The sequence below is a fragment of the Chionomys nivalis genome, chromosome 19 (assembly GCF_950005125.1).
Source record: "Chionomys nivalis chromosome 19, mChiNiv1.1, whole genome shotgun sequence".
Taxonomy (NCBI): Eukaryota; Metazoa; Chordata; class Mammalia; order Rodentia; family Cricetidae; genus Chionomys; species Chionomys nivalis.
Genome location: NC_080104.1, coordinates 55150031 through 55175454, shown reverse-complemented (window position 1 = coordinate 55175454; position 25424 = coordinate 55150031). Strand labels below are relative to the sequence as shown.

Below are 25424 nucleotides of genomic sequence, written 5' to 3'. Positions count from 1 at the left end.
GAGGTACGTGTGTTCTTCAGTTTCCCATATCTCACAGTATACATACCATAATGTCAGGGGCTCGCAGTTCTGCAGCAAAGTCACTTGGAGCTGTGCCTGCCCTTATATGAAATTAAAACTTCAAAAATGTTGGAGGAGGCCGCTAGTTAGCCCTGGCTGCTTAGTCCTGAAATAATCACACAGAAACTGTATTATTTAAATCACTGCTTGTCCCATTAGCTCCAACTTCTTATTGGCTAACTTTTACATCTTAATTTAACCCATCTCCATTAATCTGTGTATCACCACGAGGCTGTGGCCTACCAGCAAAGTTTCAGCACATCTGTCTCTGGCTGTGGTTCCATGGCTTCTCTCTGACTCTGCTTCCTTTCTACCAGCATTCTGTTTAGTTTTCCCTGCCTAGCTCTGTTCCCTTATAGCTTGCTATAGGCCCAATGCAGTTCCTTTATTAACCAATGATATTCACAGCATACAGAGGGGAATCCCACATCACAAAAATATACATTTGAAAAATTCATTCTCCACAATGTCATATCTATTTCTCTGATCATTTCCTCCCTCCCAGTATCCTCTCTTATCCTTCCCCACCCTCACTAAATTCCTTCCCAACAAGCTCCCTTCATTAGGGTTTCTATTGCTGTGAAGACACCATGACCACAGCAATCCTTATAAAGGAAAACGTTTAATTGAGGTGGTAGCTTACAATTCATGGTGGGGAGCATGGCGATGTGCAGGCAGACATGATGCTGGGTACATCTTGATATGCAGGCAAGAGAAAGTGGTCTGTCTCACTGAGTGCAGCTTGAGCAAAGGAGAACTCAAAACCCAGCCTCATAGTGACAGACTTCTTCCAGCAAGACCATACCTACTCCAACAAGGCCACACTTCCTATTAGTGCCAACTCCCTTTGGGGCCATTTTCTTTCAAACCACCACACTCTCTTCCTACTTTCGTATCATTTTCTTTTTGTGTGTGACCCACTGTGTCTAATTAGGATTGCTTGCACGAGTATGGGTAAGGAGTTATTTACTTGAGCAAGAGCAATTTACCAGTAGCTACACCACCGAGGAAAATGATTTCCTCTCCCCCAGCCACCATTAACTTCCTATAGTTCTTTAGGGATAGCTGGAGCTTCGGAGCCACTCTCTCCCTCAATATTATGGTTATAATCTAGAACCACCTGGGAAGGCAGTCTTCATGAAGGATTATCTATATTAGGATGGCCTGGGGCACTGGGGCTAGGGGGTATCTTGGTTATATCAATTAATGGGGGAGAAGACCCACCCGATGTGGGTAGCATCTTCCCCCAGCAGGGATACCTAGATTGTCTAAGAATAGAAAAAGCAAACTGAGCACTAGAATTATGGATCAGTTCATTGCCCTCTGCTCTTGACTGTGGATATAAGGTCACCAGTTCTCTCAAGCTCCAGCTATTATGACTTCCCTGCCATGATGGACTGTAACCTGTGAGCCAAATAAGCCCTTTCTCCCCTAAACTGCATTTGCTAGGGTATTTTACCACAGCAACAAGAAAAGAAGCTAATACACCCATCCATAATAGAATGTTGACAGAACCCAGCCTTTTTCAGGCATTGTGTGGGTAACCACTAATGCTCTTCCAAAGGCAGGGAGTGGTTACAGAAGCTGTGTCATGTCTAGAAGACAGTATTTCTCAGCGCTTTTTCATATCCTCCACCTCCTACTTTTTTTTCCATCCCCTTTCCACAATGTTCTCTTAGCCTTGCAGGAGATAATAGAGACATTCTGTTCAGGGCTAAGCATTCAACAGTTACTGGTTCCCATCACTTTTTACCTGTTATCAGTCTCTACACTCACCGCTGCAGGCTGCACAAAGACATGTTTCTCAAAGACTAAGAGCAGCATTGGTCTTTGAGTATAAGCATAAATTTTTTTTTTTTTTTTTTGGATTTTTCGAGACAGGGTTTCTCCGTAGCTTTTGGTTCCTCTCCTGGAACTAGCTCTTGTAGACCAGGCTGGCCTCGAACTCACAGAGATCCGCCTGCCTCTGCCTCCCGAGTGCTGGGATTAAAGACGTGCGCCACCACGCCCGGCTTAAGCATAAATATTTACAAGGCAGTTTGACAGCATGTCCATTTAGCAAAACATCTCTAAGGCCGTGAGCTCCCCAGCCATGGGCTTTGGGACAGGTTTACAGTGCCAGGCATGAATCTCCTTGTGTAGAGTGGGCCTCCAGTTCAACTGTAAAGTAACAGTAACAGTCTTGCCACAATTGCACTAGTGCACCCAAGTTGCCAGGCCATTAGTAGTATAGCACACAGGATCCATGCTAGGTAAAACTTTTACACTGATGACTTTTCTCCCTGCCCCCATTCCCCCACCATTCACACACACCCTTGTTTGCTGGGTGTGCCTGTGTGGGTTTTCTAGAGGAGAAGTGAGACCATAAGATTCTTCTTTGCAGTAGACAGCAGTTTGCTGACACTGAGAAAGAGTGGTTCCGCCACAGGGATCCCCTGGCCCTAAACTTGGTCTCTGCTCTTCACCCAGGTATTGGCAGATGCTGTCTCACGCCTGGTCCTGGGTAAGTTCAGCGACCTGACAGACAACTTTTCCTCTCCCCACGCACGAAGGAAAGTGCTTTCTGGAGTAGTGATGACCACAGGTAAGCATCTGGCTCACTGTCCAGCCTGTCTGCTGTCTGGTTTGAAAAGCATAAATGCTCTCTTGTGACACCAACAGAAAATTGCCTTTTATTCTTTCTGTTTTTATGCATCAGAAGCCTTTTCCTCCTTAGACTGAGAACATAGCTTAGTGGGTAGGACACACGTTTAGCAGTCAGGTTTTCTGAGTTCAATCCCTAGCAACTGCCCCCCCCTCCAAAAAAAAAAGCTAACTTAGGTAAAACAAACTCTTCATCCAAAATAGTCAACTTTTTTGGCTTTCAAGACAGGGTTTTTCTGTGTAACAGCTCTGACTCTCACGGAACTCACTTTGTAGACCAGGCTGCCTCTGCAACCCAAAATATTCAACTTTTAAAAAAGAGAGAGAGTGTGTGTGCACGTGTATGTGTATAAGTCTACCACATACAGTGCCCTCAGAGGCCTGAAGAGGGCTTCCAGTTTTCTTGGAACTGTAATTACAGATGTTTTAGTTGCCATGTGGGTGCTGGGAACTAAGCCTGGATTCTTAGTAAGAGCAGCAAGTGCTCTTATTTACTGCGCCATCTCTTTAGTCCCCAAAATGTTCAACTTTTTAACCTGTCTTTTCCTTTGGAGAGAGCATGCTATATCACCATATGACATCATTATAACCCAATATGCTCTAGAAACAGCATAGTACTGTCTGGCTTCTGTAGAAGCGTGGATCCTTTGTGCCTTATTGGTGTCACTACCCCCTCATCAGAGTGACGTGAAATCTGAAAATCCTTGGAAGCTGGTAAAGCACACCACAGTGGTGTGTCTCTGCGGGCATTCCAGAGAGGAACAAGGATGGAAGACCTGCCCAGAAGTGTCTGGCAGCATCCCATAGGCTAATGGCTCAAAAAGAGTTTAAAAATGGCAAAAGGGGAAGCCCATTAATCTAAGCATATCATTTTCATTCTGTCTTTCTGTTTGTCTCTCTTTCTCCTCTCTCTCCTTCACATTTGCACCCACACACACATACTCACACTCATAAACACACCCCTTTCCTGGTCACCATCATATATGAACTGCTCTGCTACAAGCTGTTCTGTTCCACTTTGCCTTGTTGGACTAAAACCTATAATTCTGAGTCACAATTAATATTCCCTTTTAAATTGTTCTCTCAAGAATTCTGTTACAGAAAACAGAAAAGACTAATAATGCCAATCACCTGAAGGACTAGCCTTTTGTATCTTTTTGGTTTCTGTGTAGCCCTGGCTGAACTGGAACTTGCTCTGCAGACCAGGCTAGTCTCAAACGCACAGAGATCCGCCTGCTGTGCCTCCCCAGTGCCGGGGTTAAAGGTCACCACCGCCTGGCGGTCTTCTCTATCTTTCTATGGCCGTTTTTCTTTTTGCTCATGTGCGTGTGAAACTAGTAGAACGGAACTGGACACATAGGCTTATGTTCTCGCTGGCTGGATGGCACAGTGCCTCCCGCATAGCCTGTGTCTTAGCTCCTTTTCCTGGTGCTGTGATCACATATCCTGATAAAAGCACCTTAGGTGGAGTTACTTCAGCTCAAAGCTGAAGAAGTCCATCATGGTGGGGAAGTCACTTGGCAGGAGCTGCAGGCAGCTGATCACATTGCATCTGCAGTCAAGAAATAGAGAAGACGAATGTTCTGCTCAGCTTCCTTTTCTCCCTTTTATGCAGTCTGCGACCCCAGCTCAGGGAATGGTGCTGTACACAGTGGGTGGGTCTTCCCATCTCAATCTAATCAAGAAAGATCTGCCATAGGTATGCCCAAAGGCCAACCTGATCTAGATAAGCCCTTACACATGTGCCCAGAGACCTACATCCTAGGTGATTTCTAGAGTCTGTCAAGTTGACAGTTAACAATCAGCCCTCGCAGCACATAGAACACACCTATTTCAGTCAGCGAGTCTGCTTGAAGGTCATACTCAGGATTGGTTTGTTGATGCTGTTGGATTTGTTTTCTGTTGTTATTCTAGGGCTGTATTCCAGGGCCTTACCCATGTCAGGTATATGTTTTACCACTGAGACACATCCCCTTTCATATCCAGGTTTTTGTAGCATGTCTGGGTCAGTGATCTATTTCATAGGATTTAATCATGATTTTCCCTCTCTGAAGGTTACATTGTGTATTTCACTCCTGGCATGGTTGAGTGTGAAAGATCACTAATAAAAATGTGGGCCTCGGTACTCTTGGGCCTTTAAGCTGTTCCTCCTAGTCTCTTTAATATTTTACTTTAGAGGCTAATTCCAGGCAATTTGTGTAGTGCTTCTTACCTATAGTCAAGGGTGAATGTTCAAACACCCCTGCATGCCAGTGGAAGTGACCACATGAAGTTTAGGGTATAGACTACAGGGTGAGGAAAGTAGCCTCCTGGAAGTGGTACAGAACAAAGTCTGAACCTATTTAAGGTTCAGATTTCTTGGGTAGGGATCAGGAGACGCTGAGACATATGAAAACAAGGTTAAGTGTTCAGCTGACCCTAAGTAGTCCAGTTGCCGAGAGCATATGTCAAACAGGCCAGTGTCATTAGTTGCCAGTCACTCTCCTGTCTTTCAGGTACAGACGTCAAAGATGCCAAGGTGATAAGTGTTTCAACAGGGACGAAATGTATCAACGGTGAATACATGAGTGACCGTGGCCTTGCACTAAATGACTGCCATGCAGAGATAATCTCCCGAAGGTCCCTGCTCAGGTTTCTTTATGCACAACTTGAGCTTTATTTAAAGTAAGTTTAGGAATAAACAAGTGAAGGAAGCTATTTTAAAAATACTTTCTTTCAGAAAGCATTGCATAGACTTGACTTGTTTGTATAAGCACTTAGGAACTCTCAAGACTAAAACTGTGTGAGGAATACTAATGCCAACCCTTGCTCTCTTGTGATGCTGTCTGAGCAGGTCCCACTCTCCCATGATGCTCAGTTATGAACTAGAGTGAACTAACTCATAAACATACATACACACACACACACACACACACACACACACACACACAAACAAGCATACTTACATAAGATTCATACTGAGAATCATAACCTATCCGTAAATTTCAAGTCCCTACTTGAGATGGTGGTTTTTGTCTCATGCATTGTGAATCATGCATTGTGAATATAAACATGTCTTCCTAAACTGCCTGGTAGAGAAGGTCATCTTCAGTTTATCACTGGGCATGGTCAGAGCTGACCTTGCACCTGACTGTTCCTCTTGACAATGCCGTTTCTCCCATGTGGTCTTTCCACCTTGCAGTCTCACCCGTGAAGAAATAGTCACTCACAATTGATGACATATTAATCACTGAAGGGACCATAGACCCCTGTTGGCCGCACACACCTTTAATTGTCACTCTCATGACTTTTCCCTTGCAGTAACAAAGAAGACCAGAAAAAGTCCATCTTTCAGAAGTCAGAACGGGGTGGGTTCCGGCTGAAAGATACTGTACAGTTCCACCTGTACATCAGCACCTCTCCCTGTGGAGATGCCAGAATATTCTCTCCGCACGAGCCAGTGCTAGAGGGTATGACGCCAGACTCTCACCAGCTGACAGGTTTTTAAGAAACATAATATAATGTAGTGTTAGAACACATCCACATCAGTGTTCTTTTTTGTTTTTGTTTTTTTTTAAATTTCAGCCTTAGGTATGGATTTGATAAGAGTACAAATTCTTTCTTCCAAATTAATCTAAAATTTATGAATGAAAAATGCTAATTCTAAAAGAAAGGTGCTAATTTTGGTTAAGTAATTAGAGTGGAACAAAGGCATTTCCGGCCTTACGCAACCCCTAAGTGACCCCTGTATTTCCAGTAAGTGCTGACTGAGGCATGTGTGACTGAGCATTGAGGCTATGTCACAGAGGAGGTGGACAAAGGCCATCAAGGCCCCTAGTGTCTGTCCCGTCCTTGTGAGGCCAACAATAGACTGTGGTTTTATAACAGTTTGTATGTACATTCCTACTCTCAGGCCGAAGCACCATGAATTGCAAATGGATTTCCTTGGCTATAAAAACTGCAATACTCACTGTAAATAATTATTACTCTTTAAAAAAATTAAAAAGATTAAAGTCATTCATATTCCTATAACTCACTTCTTATCACTGGAAATACCTTCACATACTCCTATGGATTTCTGTGTTTGTCTGTATTTATTTTTGAAATGATAAAAATACAAAAGTTAGTGTATAACAAGCACCTGAGTATCTATCACTCAGAATTAGCAAATCTTAGCCTTTTTCTCCATTTGTTTCCACTCGTTATAGAAATCATCTCAATGAAAATGTAAACCACGTTTTTCCATGTTCATAATTTAGTCTGTATTGTGTCTTTTCAGTTCAATTTACATATTTACTGGAATGTATATTTTGTATGGCTTGAATAAATGTTTGCATAAATATCCATAAATTATACTTTAAATTTTAGTACATTAGATGTGCTTTTCAGTTAAGTTAGCTGTTTTATTACTTGTGGGTTTTGAACCCTCTCTTCCATTTAGAACCAGCTGATAGACATCCGAATCGCAAAGCAAGGGGACAGCTACGGACAAAAATAGAGTCTGGTGAAGGAACAATCCCTGTGCGATCAAACGCTAGCATCCAGACCTGGGATGGGGTGCTGCAGGGGGAACGGCTGCTCACCATGTCCTGCAGTGACAAGATAGCACGGTAAGCCTGCCCCTCACCATGCACATGTGATTCTTATTAGCCTTTCCTAATTTCAAAATCATTTGGATTTTAACCCAGTTCCCTGCTCAGGTGCTCCAAGAGTTCTCTAAAGACCAAGGTTCTATACAGGTGCTTTTCTAGGACTGCCTGGAGGGGACAAGGGAGACCATGGCGCAGGGCACCCCAATTTCCCCACACCACTTGTTTCAGAACATTTGTCTTCTCTTTTACTAAGTCTTCTTTGACATAGGTGTCAGGGTTAAGCTGGTTATGTTGGGCATTCTACAGGCTATGAAATTTGACACAATTTGCTCCCAGAGGAAAACACTCAAGCATTTCCTTGTCAGCAGGGAACACGGTGTCCATGGTTGCTGTGCCCATCAGTTAACCTTATGGCAATTGATCTTTACCAGTTAGAACAATGCGAGCCATCCCAGGCCAAGGCTAGTGCTCCATGAACAAGCTGCTCTTGTTAACCTGCCACGTGCCTGGGGAACAGCTTCTCTTGCGAGCTTAGATCCAGGTCAGATTTTAGAAATCGTTTCTTCAGATGCCAGTACAAGTTCCAGTGGCCATTCTGTTTTTATGTTTCAGTGAATGATCTCTTTGGTCAGGTGATGGAAAGGGAGCCATTCAAAAGTACAGATGCATATAAAATTAAACCTCTCTCTACAGAACACACCCCTGTGACACCAGGGTAAGCAGTTCTGGACTGGCCACCCAGAAGGTTTAAACCTAGACATAGTGCATGTATGTCTTTTTCTCCTCTTTACTTCAGATGGGTCATACACCCAACCATATGTCTTTACGAGGCTTAGGGAGGCTTAGGGAGGCACATCTTGCAGTGTGACATAGAACCTAGTCATCACTTATGAACCACTCATCTTTTCTCCTGCTTTGAGCCCTTTGTATTGATTTTCTCTAAAGTGGATGTCATAGGGGAGCTGTAAGACTCAGAACTGGATTAATCATACATATGTCTTGGACCATTCTCCCCAAGCACTGATGCAGGCAAAGAGAAGAAAAGAAACAATCCAGAGGACCAGGAGTGTTTGAGATTTTGAAGGTTTTGAGTTTTGAAATATTTCTGTAGACTTTACCGATTGAGCATACCTAAGTGAAAACTCCAAAACCATATGCTCTAAACTCTGCAAGGCTTTAGTGGTATGCTACCTGTGCCTTCTGTAGCATGTTTGCTCTTTATGTGTCTTTCCAGTCTGCCCTTCAGGTGCTCCCCCCAACCCTGTGTGCATGTGTGTATGTCTGTTTGTCTTTGTGTCTATGCGCACACACACATATCTGTCCTTTGAGACCTACTCAGTGCTGCGTGTGTCAGCATTTAAGTCTGTGTTTATGTGTTGTTAACTATTGAGATGGGGTAATACTCTCAAGTCTCATTTTGTTTCTCATTTCATTCAACTATATGACTTTCTTTATGTAAATCATTATTTCTGAATTTTACAAGTTTTCTGACATAGTCATGAGATACTCCCATCATGATGGACACTGGGATTTACTTTGGCTACCTTCTCCCTGCACCCCTAACTCCTGGAAGCTCACAACAAAAACTGTGCTAGAGCCTCTGGGATTTTAGACTAGGAGTCTAAACATCACAAAGGGTGTCGGGTTGCTGACACATCAACTGACACCATGTAGTCACATATTTGCTTCCACCACATTTCGTAAGCAGACATCTTGGGACTTAGTTTGCATCCCTCCTCTCACTAGTGGGGACATGGAGCATTTCTTCAGTAGCTGTAAACCACTAACTCATTTTTATCATCCTTGAATTGCATATTTATATCCTTTACCCACTTGTTTTTAAGTTGCTTTCATTTGAAGCCTTTTCTAATTCTTCTTTTAAAGATTATTTTATCTTATTTGTATGCATGTGTGTCTGCATGTATGTATGTGAACCAAGTGCATGCTTTGTGCCTACATAGGCTGAAAGAGGATGTTAAAGTTACAGGTGGTTGTGAGCCATCGTGTGAGTGCTGGGACCTAAACCTAGGTCCACTGCTGAGCCAGCTCTCCAGTCCTGCCCTTTTCTTCTTGATTTGGAGAGATCCTTTCATTATTGTTATTCCTGTCATCCTTAAACCTTTGAGGTAATTCAGGATCTTCTTTGGATCCTTGCCATTGAGTGGCCTTGTCGCCTTCTGGAGATCATGACTAAGTACATGAAGGCTTATCTGTGGACTGCCCCTTCTGTTCTGTTGTACTATATGTTTGTCTGCCAGTATCACAGTGTTTTGCTTACTATCACTTTTATACCATTTTTAAATCAGAAAACAGGACCCTTCAACCTTATTCTTTTTTTTCCCCTACATTGTTTTCGCTTTCCGGGCTTCCTGGAGATGTCATAGGAATTTGCTGTATCCCATTGCTTTTGTATGTTTCATTTTTATTTTCATGCATTAAGTCCCTTTATAACTTTGGTTTGTTGATGCCTGCAGACTATGACATTTGGTTTCTGTATATTTAATTTTTAAATTTTCATATTTTACATTTATAGTTTTACTCTATTGTGAGTGGAAAGTTACTTGTATGATTTAATTTTCTTGAATTTTATAAGATTTGTTTTGAGACTGATGCATGGTCTGCCTTGGAGAATATTCCAGGTGCACTTGGGAAGCATGTGTAGCATGCAGTTCTTACAGTGGAGTGTTCTATGTTTCTGATAGATCCAAGGGTCTACAGTGTTCTACATCTGTTGTTTCCATCTTGCTGTTGTCTGATGATCTCTACTCATTTGGCCATCTTTTACATGAAATACCTTGTGTCATCTCTTCACTTTCAGCATATATGTCCTCAGGGCTGGTCAATTTCCTAATATGTAATCCGCCCTATTAAGTGATTAATCCATTTGTCAGTCTTGTCCTTCGGCTGGGAGATTAGCCCACTAACCTTGGTAGGGAAAGCTCACCTTATTATTTCTGTGTGGCATATAGTTTTATGTCTCCCTGATCTACTCTCTTACCGCCTTTCTTCTAAAATGTCCTCATAGGAGTCATTTCTTCTTGTATATTTTCTAAAGAACTTCCTTTGTGACTATGATTTATTTTTTTAGATTTTTTAAAAGAAATTATTTCCATGTGTATGGTGGGGGGCTGTGCAGGTGTGTGTGACAGTTAGGTACTGAATACCACTGGAACTGGAGTTACGAGCAATCATGAGTCTGCTGATGTCTGGATGCTCAGGTTTTCAGGAAGAACCTCCTCTTAAATGCTGAGTCATTTCTTTATCCCTGATAGCATAAAAACATCCTAAAATTATAGCATTCTATTTTAAACTGATAATGATATAATTTCAAATATATATGAAAACTCTTCTTTCTACCTCCACACTTGTCAATATCACACACAGATTGTCTTTGTATGTTTTATGCCCACTTACATAGATCTGTAGTCATAATTTATTTAAATTCAGTTCATCAAAATTACAAGCCAGGTATGGTAGTTCGTATCCAGTCTCAGCACTCAGAAGGCTGGAGCAGGAAAATCCTGTGTTCAAGTCAGTTGAACTGCACAATGAGACTCTGTCTTTAAAATAAAAAAAAAAACTATAATAGTTAACTTTTAAAGATTTATTTTTATTTATGAGTATGTGTGGGGGCTGGAGAGATGGCTCAGAGGTTAAGAGCATTGCCTGCTCTTTCAAAGGTCCTGAGTTCAATTCCCAGCAACCACATGGTGGCTCACAACCATCTGTAATGAGGTCTGGTGTCCTCTTCTGGCCTTCAGGCATACACACACAGACAGAATATTGTATACATAATAAGTATGTGTGTGTGTGTCTATATGAGTGAATGACATAAACATGAGGGCAGAAGCTGGAGAAAGGGCATTGGATTTCTTGGAGCAGGAGTTGCAGGAGGTTTTGGGCCACCTGATGTGAGTGCTAGGAACCCTGGTCCTCTGAGCAAGTGCTCTTAACTGCTGAGCTATCTCTTCAGCCACTAACGTTACTATATTTGTGCATGTGACTACCTCTGCAGGAGAGTCTCACATGTTTATCCAGCCTTCTATTGCTGTCTACTGTTGTGATACTTCAGTTTGAAGGATTCCTGTCTGTACTTGTGTTTCTTCTAAGGTCTAGAAATGATGAACTCTGCCCACTGGTAATCCCCAAGAAAGTCATGATTCACCTTCATTTATGAAGGACACTTGAAGATACGTCTTCCCACTCCTTTCTAGTTCATAATGTTTTTATTGAAAAACTGATATACTCCCTTTATATGAGCACTGACTTTCCCCCACTGTTTTTTAAGATTGTCTTAAAAAAAAAAAAATATATATATATATATATATATATATATTCTTAAGTATAATATATATGCTCACTGTCATTTTCCTTGTATTTATGCTCATTTCAGTTCTTTGCCTTTGAATCTGTGTGGTCTTTTTCTTTCCTTGTTTCAAGCAGTGTTTCTTCACATAAACTCTCATTGCCTTTCTCTTTCTCTCTTGGAATCCCCAGGACTTACATGTTGTTCTGCTTACTGGTATTCATAAGTCCCACAGCCTTTCTTCATTTATATTCTTTGTATTTTTTTCTTCTCTTCTCTACTGATGAATTTGATGGCCTGTCTTTAAGTTTACTGGCTCTTTCTCCCATTGATCCCACAGCCAGGTTTTTCAGTTCAGTTGCTTTCTTCATGTTCAGAATGTCTCGTGTATTGATGTAGCTCCCTCGGTGTTGATAATCTCGTTTGTTCATGCAGTCTTTTCATAGTGTTGAGTGCCTGTGTTCTCTTTTAGCTCAGAAGACATTCATATGTCAGGTACTTTAAATTATTTGTCAGGGCATTCATGATCTGTATTTCTTTAAGATTGTGTTCTAGAAATTTATTGTTAGTCTTTGGTCCATGCTTCTCTTTTTATTTTTGCTACCTTTTATTTATTTGCTTTGTTGGGCTTGAGTATTTATAAAGGTACTTCCAGCCTTTGTATTTTGGCTTTGTACAAGAAAGTTCTTCCTAATAAGTTCTGGTTTTTCTGAATTCTTGGTCCTTTGGTGTCTGCCAATAGAATTGGATCCTAATCAATAGCTTTTAAACTCTAGTTCTACCCCATCACTGCCTGTCTTAGTTAGGGTTTCTATTATGAAAAGACACCATGGCCACTACAACTCTTTTAAGAAAAATGTTTAATTGGGGTGACTGACATTTTCAGAGGTTTAGTCCATTATCATCATGGTGGGAAATAGCAGCATGCAGGCAGACATGGTTCTGAAGAAGGAGCTGAAAATCCTACATCTTGATCCACAGGCAACAGAAAGTGAACTGAGTGCCACACTGTGTGTAGCTTGAGACCTCAGTGTCTACCCACACAGTGACACACTTACTCCTACAAGGCCATACCTTCTAATAGTGCCACTCCCTTTTGTTTTTCTTTTCCCCAAACTACCACATTCCAGTTCCTGGCCCCCAAAGCCTGGTAGCCATATATTGCAAAAAATGCATTCAATCCAACTTTCAAAGTTCCCATAGTCTATGATAGTCTCAAACTTATTTTAAAGTCTAATGTTCAAAGTTTCTTCTGAGATCATAAAATCTCTTCATTGTAATCCTCTGTAAAATCAAAATCAATAAGCAGACCACATATTTCCAACATATAATGGCACAGGATATACATTACTATTCCAAAATGTAGGGAAGGTAGCATAGTGAGGAAATACTGGACCAAATTAGGGCTGAAAATCATCTGGGCAAATTCCAAATTCTGCCTCTCCATGTCTGATATCAAAACACTCTTCAGATCTCCAACTCCTTTCAGCTTTGTTGGCTACAATACACTTCTTTCTCTTGGGCTCTTTCCATTCCCTGTTAGCAGCTTTTCTTGACAGCTTTCCTTGGCTTTGGCATCTCCAACATCTTAGAGTCTCCAAGAAAATCCAACAGTAAGGGCAGCCCCAGAGGGGTTGCAAGACTCTGAAGAAGCCTGCGAATCTTCCTGGGACTGCTACGTCTGTGGCCTCTGCTGCCCGAGTACGCAAGAAAAGACAGATCCAAGTACAGAGAAAAGGCTTTTTTGGCTCGTTCCTTTGCTCAAAACAGGTGGTAGGTAAGCAAGGGCTGCTTTATGTACAGGGAAAGGGCCTTCTACAGAAGCATCAGAAGCTCCTGGAAGAGCCACACTGTGGGCAGGGTTATTTCGAAGAGCAGAGGTGGCTTTCTCTGAAGGTTAATTGTGGCATGGAAGCAGAGAAGGGGACCCACTGAGCAAACTGCTGTCCTGAACAGGCTGCTTGTCTGAGCAAGGGCTGTGGAGTCATGGTTGGGTCAATGTATACTCTTGTTGTATATCTTCTGGTCACTGTTTTTGGTATGCTTAGGGCCAGGTCAGGCTCTACAGTAGATTCAGGGGGAGAGATCAGATGATTACACTGTTTAGCCCATCCTCAAAGAATAACCTGAAGAAAACAAAAACAAAAAAGCCTCAGGCCTGAACCCAGAAGGACAGGCCTTAGGCCAGGAGGCAGGGGTACCCACAATCTTCTAGTGACAAATGGGTTTCATTTCTGGGACCTGAGCAGAAAAGTTTCTCATCTAGTGCCCTGCCCTAGGTGGGCATGGAAACTGGGCAGGTCTCTAGGTGTATGGTTGCAGTGCGTGTGACGGTTACTTGACTTTGCTTCATCGAATTTTGCTGTATCTGTGATGTCCTTGCATGGTGGTCTGTGGTCCAGAAAAGTGGGCATAGCTATTCTCTGTGAGGCTCTTTGAGTAGAGCTGGCTAAGAGCTGTTTTCTACCCAGTGTCTTGGAGCTCTAGAAGCTCCTGGGATCTCCTAGGAAGTGTGCTCAGAACTAATGAGTCCTAACAGATGCTGGCTTCTGCAAGATCACAGCATCACTGCCCAGGGGACTGAGTTCTGCTTAAGTCGTCTAAATCAGCAGGCTTCTCATCTGCATCAGAAAGGAGCCCTTGGGCTTCCAGAGCTGATTCATTTCAGATGTTCTCTAAGGATGGGAAGACTGTTTTAATTTCCTTCTTAGAGGGTAGAAAGAATGCGTCCTAGGAATTACAGGTTGTCCATTCAGCATATTGACCTTCTTTGTGGGGGCAGAGAGAGGTCACAGAGACTAGAAGTATATGTTACATGAAGTGCTGGTGAGGGAGCTCAGTGGGTGGTACACATGTGCCCAGTCCTCTACACTGCAGCAGGGAAGCCAGGAGCTTCGGGGGCTCTAGGGAAGCTGGTAAGAGAGAACTGGCCTGTTGGACAAGTGCTAATTTCTGGGGACCTGTTAGGGGGTTCCTGGAAGGGAGTGGACTAGATCAGTCATTGTCTTCCTAGGACTGTGCCAGCTGCTGCAGGGAGAGAGAAACAGACCTCTTGTTTCCTTCAGGAGAGGGCACAAAGGCAAGGCAAGAGTGGTATCATTTGACTCTGGTCTAGCTATGGTGTAAGCTAGAAGTCAGAGCCTAGATCTATTCTTTTTATTTTTAATTCACTTTTTATTTGTTCTTTGTATCTTTCACATCATGCCTCATGATCCCACCCATCTTCCTCCCTACCCCAAAATAAAATTTAAGGGAAAAAAGAGAAAGAGAAAGGAAGAAAGGGAAAATCTTGTCATGGAAGTTATAGTGTGATACAGTAAGTCACACAGTAAACCCTTTTATCCATATGTTTTTACATGTAAGCGTTTATTAAAAAGAATTGTTGGTCTAGTTCAAGGCCCCTGGTCTCTGCTACACCGTTGATGCTGAGCTCTCACTGGGACTCTTCCTGGACATCCCATTGCCTTGTGTTGTGGAGATCCTGCAGCCCAGGATTCACAAGGACTGCCGCCGCCCCATGCTCCAGCAGATGGGTAGATGTTGGTGTGGATCAACACATAACCCTGGTTCTGGGCCTGGGTAGTTGCAGGGTTGGTTGGTCAGTCCTCCAATCCTCCCCTGTCTTGCTACCAGGGTGGATTCTTCAGCATTGCCCTGGCTAGTTCACTCCTTGTAGCAGTGAGCAAAGGGTGAGCCCGATTTCTGGCTTTTGCATCCTCAGGGTCAGTTCTTCCATACCTATACCTTCAGGGCCAGCTATACTGTGTTGCCCAGGGGAGGAGCAGGGCCACTCTCCAGCTGCAGCCAATAAGGGACGGGGCAGCCCTCCTAATCTTGGGACTTCAGGGCCAGCTCTCCCACCTACTTCAGGCGTTGACAGAGTTGGGGCTGGGGACATGCTGCTGTAAGGCAAATGTGTAAAGGGGACAGCTCTCATGTTCACAGCATTGGGCTGGCTCATCCACACCTCTGCCAACAGGGTCAGCTGCACTGTGCTGCCCATGCAAGGTGCAGGGTTGAAAGCCTAGACCCGTTCTTAAAGCTGCGACAGAAAGGGAGAGATAAAGGTAATGCTAGTGCGGCATTGAATGAAAAAAAGAAACAAAAGGAGGCCCTGACTGCTCATAGGTTTGGTGGAGGAGAAGGTTTATCGTAGACATATAGACATGAGGGAGAGCACAGTCAAAGGCATCTGGAAGGGACCAGACTGAACGTGATGGGCCAACTGAATGGAGCCACCGTGAGGAGGGGGGTGAGGAGAGAGGAGAAGGGGACCAGGAAAAGTAACCAAACGGGCAAGAGGCCAAAGAAGAAGGCCAAAAATGAACCATGTAGCCAAAATGGCTGTTATATAGGGAAGAGCAGCTGAGGGATGGGCAACCCAGCCCAGTCCTTGGGCTGGAGAAGGTTTAAGGTAGTGGGCAAGGTATGCTAGCCAAGGGGACTCTATAACAAGTAGGGATAAGTAGGGACGGAGGGATGCTAGTGCCTGCTTTGATATGTTATAGGCATCTGTTAGCCCTGTGTCCCAAGTTTGAGACCTAACAGCCCTGAGCAGCTGGAGGCTGGTGGCTAAAGCTTGACGCACATGCTGTGACCCAGAAAGCACCCACCTGCCTTTTACTTACTCCCATGCAGGTCAGAGGCTAAAGTGCAGCAGGTGTCCCCTGGGTGTACAGTGCCCATCCAGTGACAGTAGGTCTAGGGTAAGGGTGAGCCTTAGCCCTCCTGCAGTCAGGAGTTCTCCTCTTCCCACATCTGCTGAGGTTTGTAGCATTTGGCCCATTTCCCAGTCTCACTGCCACTTACGTGGACTCCTTCTTCTGACACATGTGCCTCAGGGGCCCTCTTTCGGTAAGTCCCTTCCCTGTACTGATGACTTACTTCCTAAATGCAATGCTAGGCAGTATCTCTCTAGACACCTGTGTCAATGGGATTAAGTTACTTCCATGCCTCAAGTCTCACTCTTTCCCTTAGTGGCTCCTGGCCACTCGGATCAACCCTACCCTCTGGCCTGGCCTGCCCGTTGTCTCAGAGACTGGAGTATGCCATCTTTCTGCATCCCCTCTCTTTGGGACTCAGCTTCAGGATCAGCTCCAGGAGCCTTGAGTTGGTACCTCCCTCCTCTTATGTGGGTAGCCTCTGTTACTCCTTTTCTTAGAGAAGCCTGTACTTTGCCTCACGTTGGTTGTACCTCAGTTCCTGAGTCTTGTTTGCCTTCTGCTGCTGTATTGTTCAGCACCTCGTCTGTGTCCTCTCTTGTCCTCTCCCATCTGCTTAGTGCTACCCACACATGACACACTCGCAAGTTGCTTGGTATGCAGTGGTTTCCAGGTTCTCAGCTTTTCTTGTCTGTGGGATGAAGAGAGCAGACACATAGTAAGCCGGTGGTGTGTCCGAGTGTAGCCGCTGCAGATGTCAATGGGTGGTGTGGTTACTGCCAGCTCATTGTCACCATCTCTGTTTCCAGGGCGTACACCATAGTTGTCACACCTCCACTCCCACCCAGAGCACCATCCTCTGAGGAGCTGGCTCTGGGGAACTCCACATGCAGCCCTGGATCAGAACACCTTGTTCCCTAATTGAGCAACCATTTTATTAGAAGAAGGAAAATTATATATATTTGCTCTTGAGAAATTTCTCTCAGGTTTTTCACAAGAAACATTTGACTTCTTAATATCTTTTAAGAAATAACCTTCAGAAAGTGTGTTGTCATGGGAAAACATAATAGCTATGCTAGTTAGTTTTTATCAACTTGATACAAACCTACACATAGCTGGAAAGAGGGAATCTTATTTGAGGAAATACCACCGTAAGATTGACCTGTAGGCAAGTCATAGAGAATTGTTTTGATTAATGATTGATGTAGAAGGTTCCAGTCCAAAGGGGGTGGTGTCACTTCTGGACAGGTGGCCTTAGATGGTGTAAAAAAGCAGGCTGAGCAGAGCGTGGTGTTGCAAGTCTTTAATCCCAGTACTCAGGAAGCACAGGTAGGCAATCTCTATGAGTTCCAGGACAGCCGGGTCTACAAAGCAAGTTCCAGGAGAGCCAGGGCTGTTACATAGAGAAACTATGTCTCAAAAAACAAAAAAGAAAGCAGACTGAGCAAGCTATTAGAAGCAAGCCAGTAAGCAGCATCTCTCCATGACTAATGCTTCAGCTCCTGCCTCCAGGTCCTGCCTTGAGTTCCTGTCCTGAATTACTTCAGTAATGGAATGTGATTGACTAAGAGTTATACGATGAAATAAACCCTTTCCTCCACAAGCTGCTTTTAGTTGTAGCATTTTATCACAGCAATAGAAACTCTAAGACTACGGTTCAAAGTTATTTCACTGTGTAAGATAATTTTTAATTGAGCTGCTAAGTCAACAGTTTCCACTGCCATGGTCTTCACCTTTTACAATCCCTCCAGCATTAGCTCGTGTATCTCCAAGCTTTGTCTGTATGTGATGCCATACCTGTGTCTACTGAGATGTGCTTTTTTTCTCCCTGCAGCTGGAACGTGGTGGGCATCCAGGGGTCCCTGCTCAGCATTTTCGTAGAGCCCATCTACTTCTCCAGCATCATCTTGGGCAGCCTGTACCATGGAGACCACCTCTCCAGGGCTATGTACCAGCGGATCTCCAACATAGAGGACCTGCCGCCACTCTACACCCTCAACAAACCCCTGCTCAGCGGCAAGTACCCTTGCGTCACCTCTCACACCTCAGTGCCCTGAGCTCACAGTAGCTAGGTCCTACACATCACCCCACCTGGAGCCAGCATATGGCTGCCAGGCAGCAGCAAAGCCATTAAAAGGGGAACAAGACCTTGTCTCTTGCCTCTTGACCTGGTCTCCAGGGCCTTTTAAGGCAATCTTTCTACAAGATAAATGCCTTTCCACAGTTGCAAACCTCGGTATTCACTAGAGAAGTTGCAGGAGCCTGACACCTCTGTGCTTTCTCGTGTACTTTGTATTCATTCCTGCCCCAGTGGCAAATACTTAGGCAGTCTTCCTGAGACCAACCAGGCTGGGCCTTGGCAACCATTCATCCTCACCCAGCCCACCTGCTTCCTCTGAACTGTGGTAGGTGTGGCAGCTATGCCGACCACACATGCCTGTCTTTCACTGGTGCCTTCTCCTGCCCTTTACACCTTTATTATTGGTTTCTTTTCTTTTTTAGAGTGTCAGTGGCTAACAGTAGAGTGAACAGGAGCTTTTGAATTCAAAGGTCCTAACTTCTAAGCCACCTTTATTTAAAAGGACACAGTTAAGGTATTTTTACTCTTTTGAAAAATAACATTTTACTTACTTCTATAAGCTCAAAACTAAAACCATATCCTAAACTAAAAAAAAAAAATAAAAAAATAAATGCTTCTTTTGGGATGCATGTGTTCTCTGCCTAGTGCCTGGCTACTAGCATGTCTTTAACTACAAGAAAGCAGTGTGGACTTTTATTTGATAGCATGTCTGTTAGAGCATATGAATTAATCAGGGAATGAAAGTTATCTGAAATCAAATATTGCAGCTCCCTAGCTATTTTTCCTTAATTTTTTTTTTACTCATAAAACCTGATGGTTAGGTTGAACTTGAAATATTGTTTTGAGTATTGTTATTGCATGAATTTCTCATGAGTCAGGAAATTTTCAGTGATACATTTGGAGGAAGATTACCTTCTTAGCTGTTGCTGTAGCAAGTGTTTAGAGCATAGCTAGTTTATGGAGATGCTCGTTTAGCTCACAGTTTTGAAGACTGGAAGTCCAAGATCAGGGGGCCTCATTTGTTCAGTGTCTAGCTCGTGTGACATAGGAAGACATCGAGAGAGAGAGAGAGAGAGAGAGAGAGAGAGAGAGAGAGAGAGAGAGAGAGAGAGAGAAATGCGTGTAGAGCCCATGGTGGGACTGGAGAGATGGCTCAGCAGTTAAGAGCACCCAGGTCAGTTCCCAGCACCCACATGGTGGCTCACTATGTCCTATAACTTCAGCTCCAATAGGCCCGATACTTCTTTTGGCCTCCACAGGCACACAACACAATCAGGGTGCAACCTCTCCTCCCCTTCTTCCCCCCTCCCCACAAATTTGAGAGACGGACAGAGAACAAAGAAACAAACCCATGATAAGAAAGCAAGGTAAGGACCAGGATCCCTGTTTATAAACCTTGCTCTCCAGGAACTGGCCAGGTCCTTCCTGTGAGAACGTTAGTCCCTCATGAGGGTGTATGCCCAATGACCTCACCCCCTTGGCCTCAGAATACTAAGTACAAGCTTCTGTACAAGTGTACGAAAACACAGTCCAGCCAGATTCAAAGCAGGGTGAGTGCTCAGCTCTCGTTGTCACCGTCTTACATTCATTCATGGAGTGTGAATGTGAGAGACAGGCCACACAGATGCCCCAAGAGAGCTGAGCAGATAGATGGACCTCATTCATAAAAATCAGATGTGTTTTATGTATAGGAAATTCAGGTGGCTGTATATACATATATATACACATAGATACATATATATGTGGCAAATAGCTATTAGATAGAATATAAAGTTACTAATGTATTCCCTATTTTTTTTTTGAGAGTACAAAGTATGTAAAAGAAAATGTTGTTTACCTTCTCCTCTCTGTATTCACCTATACTCCCCAAGGCCTCTCAGAAACCTTCATTTTTGCCATCCCTGCCCTTGGCCTACCTACCTTCTCAAAGACCACACCTACAATTCAGCTGAGCAAGGCCAACTGCAGATGGCAAAGAGAGTCTGGGTCATAACCCTCTATTTATTGACTCTGCCTTGTTGATAACCTGTGTGCCTCGGTTTCTTCTTTTGTCCAGTGATTGGGATGGACCAGGTACCTTTTCTGGTCCTTCTGGATGAGAAGTACAGGGGTACTGTCCAGGCTCAGGAAGTGGGCATGACTCACGACTGAGCCACTGGACAGCACCAGGGTCCTTGCAAGGTGCAAGCTTTTGGAGATGTTTTACTTTTGAAATAGCAGTGTGCTGCTGCTGCTGCTGCTGCTGCTGCTGCTGCTGCTGCTGCTGCTGCTGCTGCTGCTGCTGCTGCTTTGTAAGGACACCTTCAGATTAGGATGCCTGAAGTCAGGTGATCCAGGGACTGATAGAGGGCAGGTAAATACTCCTGTTCCACAGTTCATAGCAAAGTCGGATCCCTGAAGGGTTAAAGATGGAAACAGATACCATAGTGGGTGCCAGAAACAAAAACAGAGAACTTGATATCATCTTTAATTTGTGAGGTCACACTCTTGAAATACCTATCATAGCAGAGCCTTCTCAATTCTCTAGGATGTTATCTCACATCTAACAAGTGATTAAACAAAGGGAGATTTGGGACATCAGCTGATTTCTGTCAGCCCCTTTCTGAGCTGAGCAGATGTGGTGTAAAGTACCTTTGTTTGTTATAGTTGGTGTTGTGTTTGGAGGCCTTGCCTCCTCCAGTTTTCTCTGTGAGAATGAAGGCCATTGTACCATGTGAATTGTCATGTCTTTTGGGTGCAACAGAAATCAACACACACACAACACAAAATGATTAAACTCACCAAGACAAGGTGACCTAAAAATGCACAAATCAAGGTAAAAAGTCTGGCACCAAGCTGCTGCTTCTTTTTCTTCTTCTTCTTTTTGTTTTGTTTTGTTTTGCTCATTTTTAATGCTGCCACATTTGAAATAAGAATTAATTTTTCTCCATGAAAGTATATCATTGAGAATTTGCTGATGCATTGGCTTTGACATGAAGCCACACATACTACAAGTGATGGTTTGTATTGCAGGCATGTGCAGCCACACTTAACTTTTTATACGAATGCTAAGAATCTGAACTCAGGTCCTTATCCTGTTTGTGGGACAAGCACTTTACCTCCTGAGCCATCTCTCTGGCCTCACTTCACAGTGATGGAGACAGAAGCCTCTCTAGCCTTCTCAGCAGCTCCTGGTTAGCTGCATATCCAGCACTTGCATATTTCAGGGCAGTTGGGTGTCAGCTCTCGTCTAATAGGTTAGTTGATCTACTAACCAAGACCATTATCCAAGGGTCATTGAGATACAAAAGGGAAGTCCAGTGGCAATAATTGTGCCTACATGAGTGCTCTAGGGCCTGGGTGACAGACAGACTGCTGTGATGGTATGGGGGTGGACTGGGCTCCCTTAATGCTGGTTTTAAGGACGATAAGTCACAAGAATGAACAAACAAGGGGTCATGGGCAGGTGAGTTCTAGGAGTGTAGCCTGTGTGTGAGGGAGCTCCGGGGAGACAGTAGTACTGCCAGGCCTTGGGGAAGCTGTACTCCTCCTTGCAGGAGAGCAGTGGCTGCTCATCCTAGGGGGTTCACAAGCAGCAACCAAGCCACTTTCTGTAAAGAAAGTAAGAGTAACAGTCCACAGCTACACGACTTCCAGCTTAAGTAATCGATTGTCAGTGGACACAGCTTCAGAGGCTCCCTTCCTCCAATGTCTGGTGGCTCTCTAGGCCATCATGAACAGGTACCATCTACATAGCATCACTTTTAAAACTCATGCCTTGGGGCTAAAGAAGTAGCTCAGTTATAGAGCACTTGTCTTCCGTGTAAAGTCCTTTGCTTCAGTTCCGAGAGGGAAGGGATTGGGTGTTCAATTTCTTATTTGCAGAATAAAGACTAGGGCTGTCTTAGGGTTTTTATTGCTGTGAAAAGACACCATGACCATGGCAACTCTTATAAAGGAAAAATACTTAATTGAGTGGATTACAGTTTTGGCGGTTTAGTTCATTATCATCATGGTACCACATGTTGGTATGCAGGTAGAAAGAGCACAGTGTCCTACATATTGACTTATATGCAGCAGGAAGTGGTTTGAGACATACAGGAGGCCTCAAAGCCCACCTCCACCTGACACACTTTCTCCAACAAGATTACACCCACTTCAACAAAGCCACACTTCCTAATAGTGCCACTCCCTTTGGGAGCCATTTTCTTTTAAACCAAACACAAGTGCATTTCCCTTAATATACTAATAAGGACTGATAATAATTTCTAAAACATGAACTGATAGAAATCATAAGTATCTGTATTGATAATTGTATGTAGAATTTATTTCTTATTACCCTATCATGTGAGGGACCTATTAGAATTTGCCTTTGATTTGATAATAAGAAAAAGTCAGTGCCAGCTCTCCTGATTCTTTTGTTGAATCCATTATTAGGCCAATTCACAGTTTCTCTCCAGTTTTGTGTTAAAAGTTCTTATTTAGCACACTTAATTTACAACAACTGGGGACTCTCATTACCAGCCAACTCATTCCTGTTTTTATTGGTTTCTGCACAGTGGCCTATGATCAACTCATTACCCTAGTTCTCACTTTGCAGCCCCAGAGAGGTAAGTTGCTCATGGGTGTCCGTCCTCATGATGTGTCAGCCCTGGAGACTTGAAATGTACTCATGTGACCATTTCGAGCCTTCTGCTCAGATAAAGCATGTAGTTAGATTGGAACCTTGGGCTAGCTATTTTCTTTTTGCCTTATTTGCTCTGCTTTTGTTAAAGATGGCAATTTACTTAGCTTAGAATATAAGGGAGTGTTTGCACTTTTAGAGTTTTACTTCTTAGTTAATTGGCTATTTAGGGTCAATGTAGAATGTTGCAGAGCTAATGCCTAGAATTCACTCAGCAATGGGCCTTCATTCTGGTTCTGTCACACAAAAGTAATGCAGTTAAAAAGGAAGATGATACAATCCAAACAACCATTTGTATAGAAACATCCAGTTTCGTTATGGTCAGAGATTCCCACAAATCGCAGCTAAGTGGACATTCGTTCCTCCTCCCTTCAGAAAAGGAACTGTCTTGGTATTTTCCATTCAGCAGTTGGATAGCTGAGCAGCAAAGCCAGGAGGAAAGGGTTGCTGATCCTAAGGTGAATCAGAAGCAAGGATCCCTGTGAGAAACTGAGAAACTCAGAGGAAGTGATAGGACTCAGGAAGTAGCCCAAGATGCTGAGTTGTCTGTCACGGCTGCAGCCTTGAGCATGCCCCTTCACACATGTCAGGGGCTGTCTTAGCTGTTAAAATGCTGGGCAGGCTCAGCACACATACTTCTCGGCAAGAACCCTGCTCGCGCATGCAGCAGTGCGGACAGCTGCTGGTAACACAGAACCAGTTGTACCTGGTAACATCTGTGGTACTTTCCTTCTGAGCAGCGCCCATTCTTGTGATGTCTAACATCGCCTTTTTTGTGGGTAGTCATGTATGTGACCAAACTCCATGTTTTGAAAAGTTCTAGACAGCAGTAAGGTCAACTCTCCTTTGCTTTTCTATCTTACACCCTTACTTTCTTACTATGTCTTACTGTGTTAAGCTCAGCCTGACCTAGAACTCTTGATCCTCCTGCCTCAGCCTCCTGAGTGCTGGGATTACATTACAACATTGGGGTACATTACCACACTGAGCTGCAAGACTGCAGTAGTTCTCTTCTCTGTAACAGCTCTGACTGTAGTAGAACTCGCTCTGTAGACCAGGCTGGCATCAAACTCACAGAGATCCATCTGCCTCTGCCTCTGTAGTGCTGGGATTAAAAGTGTGCACCACCACCACCCAGCCATAGTTTTCTTTCAATATCTTTCTCAGTCATAAAATGAGTTGAGATGCAGGTCTCTCCAAATTCTTTTCACATTTGTTTAGGGTTCATATTAATGTTTCCTTAAATGTTTGGTTGAATTCATAGTAAAGCCTTTTTATGGAGGTTTCTTCATAAGGAAATTACAAATTAATGATGTATTTATTTTTATTTTATGTGCTTTGGTGTTTTGCCTGCATGTATGTCAGTGTGAGGGTGTTGGATCCCCTGGACTGAAGTTACAGACAGTTATGTGCTGCCATAGATATTTTTGAAGAGTAGCCAGTAGTCCCAACACACTGAACGGAGCCATTTCTCTAGTCACAGGAAATTACAAATTAAGTGTCTATTTTTTACTAGTTGTCTTTGAGTAAGCTTGGTGGTTTGTATCTTTAAGAAATTTGTGCATTTCATCTGATTGTGAAATGTGCGTGTAAATGTTTCCCTGCTATTCTTACCACTCTAATCTCTGTGGCATCGCTAGTGGCATTGTGTCCATCATATCGGTGATTGTACTGACTACTAGTTTTATGTCAACTTGACACAAGTTAGAGTCCTCAGGGAAAAGGAAGCTTCACTTAAGAAAATACCTCCATAGAATAGACTGTAGGTAAGCCTGCAGGGCATTTCCTTAATTAGTGATTAATGGGTAAGGCCCAGCCCATTGTGGGTGAGCCATCCTGGGTTCTCTAAGAAAGAAGGCTGAGTAAGCCAGGGGAGTAAGTCAGTAAGCAGCACCCTCCATGGCCTCTGCATCAGCTCCTGCCTCCAGGATCCTGCTCTACTTGAGTTCCTGTCCTGACTTCCTTCCATAATGAACAGTGATGTGGAAGTATAAGCCAGATAAACTCTTGCCTCCCCAAACTGCTGTGGTCATGGTGTTCCATCAAAGTAGTAGAAACCGAGACAGTGGTTTGTGCTAACTAGTAGCAATTCTTTAGATCATCTCTAAAAACATAATCTCTGCTTTCATTGATTTTCTCCTATTATTTCCTGTTTTGTATTTTAATTACTTCTGTTTCTTCATTATTTTCATCTTTTTGTGCACACAGTGTGTTACTTACTCTTTCTCTAGTTCTTCAAGATGCTGTCAGAGATCATTGTCTTTTACTGCTCTTAAAGCATTTATAAATGTCATTATGTTGTGTTTTCACTTATTTCAGAACTCCTTGTCTATAGGTTATTTGCAAGTGTGCTGTTTATTATTATCAGAATATTAGAAGGGTTTGCAAAAATGTCTGTGTTACAGTTTCAAATGGACTTTCATTTTATAATCGAGGCCCT

At 43.4% G+C, this 25424-nt stretch overlaps 1 protein-coding gene across 9 annotated transcripts in view; it reads left to right on the top strand.

Annotated features, from left to right (window-relative positions):
- Adarb1 (adenosine deaminase RNA specific B1) overlaps window positions 1–25424 on the top strand; it is a 125637-nt gene that overhangs the window by 91452 nt on the left and 8761 nt on the right. For 7 of the 9 annotated variants that reach the window (XM_057794393.1, XM_057794397.1, XM_057794396.1 and 4 more), the window contains 5 exons: window positions 2530–2644; window positions 5199–5367; window positions 6004–6182; window positions 7124–7292; window positions 18076–18257. In XM_057794393.1, coding sequence (XP_057650376.1) covers window positions 2530–2644; window positions 5199–5367; window positions 6004–6182; window positions 7124–7292; window positions 18076–18257 — 814 coding nt within the window. The remainder of the gene's footprint in view (window positions 1–2529; window positions 2645–5198; window positions 5368–6003; window positions 6183–7123; window positions 7293–18075; window positions 18258–25424) is intronic. The other 2 variants (XM_057794395.1, XM_057794401.1) reach the window with 1 other exon arrangement.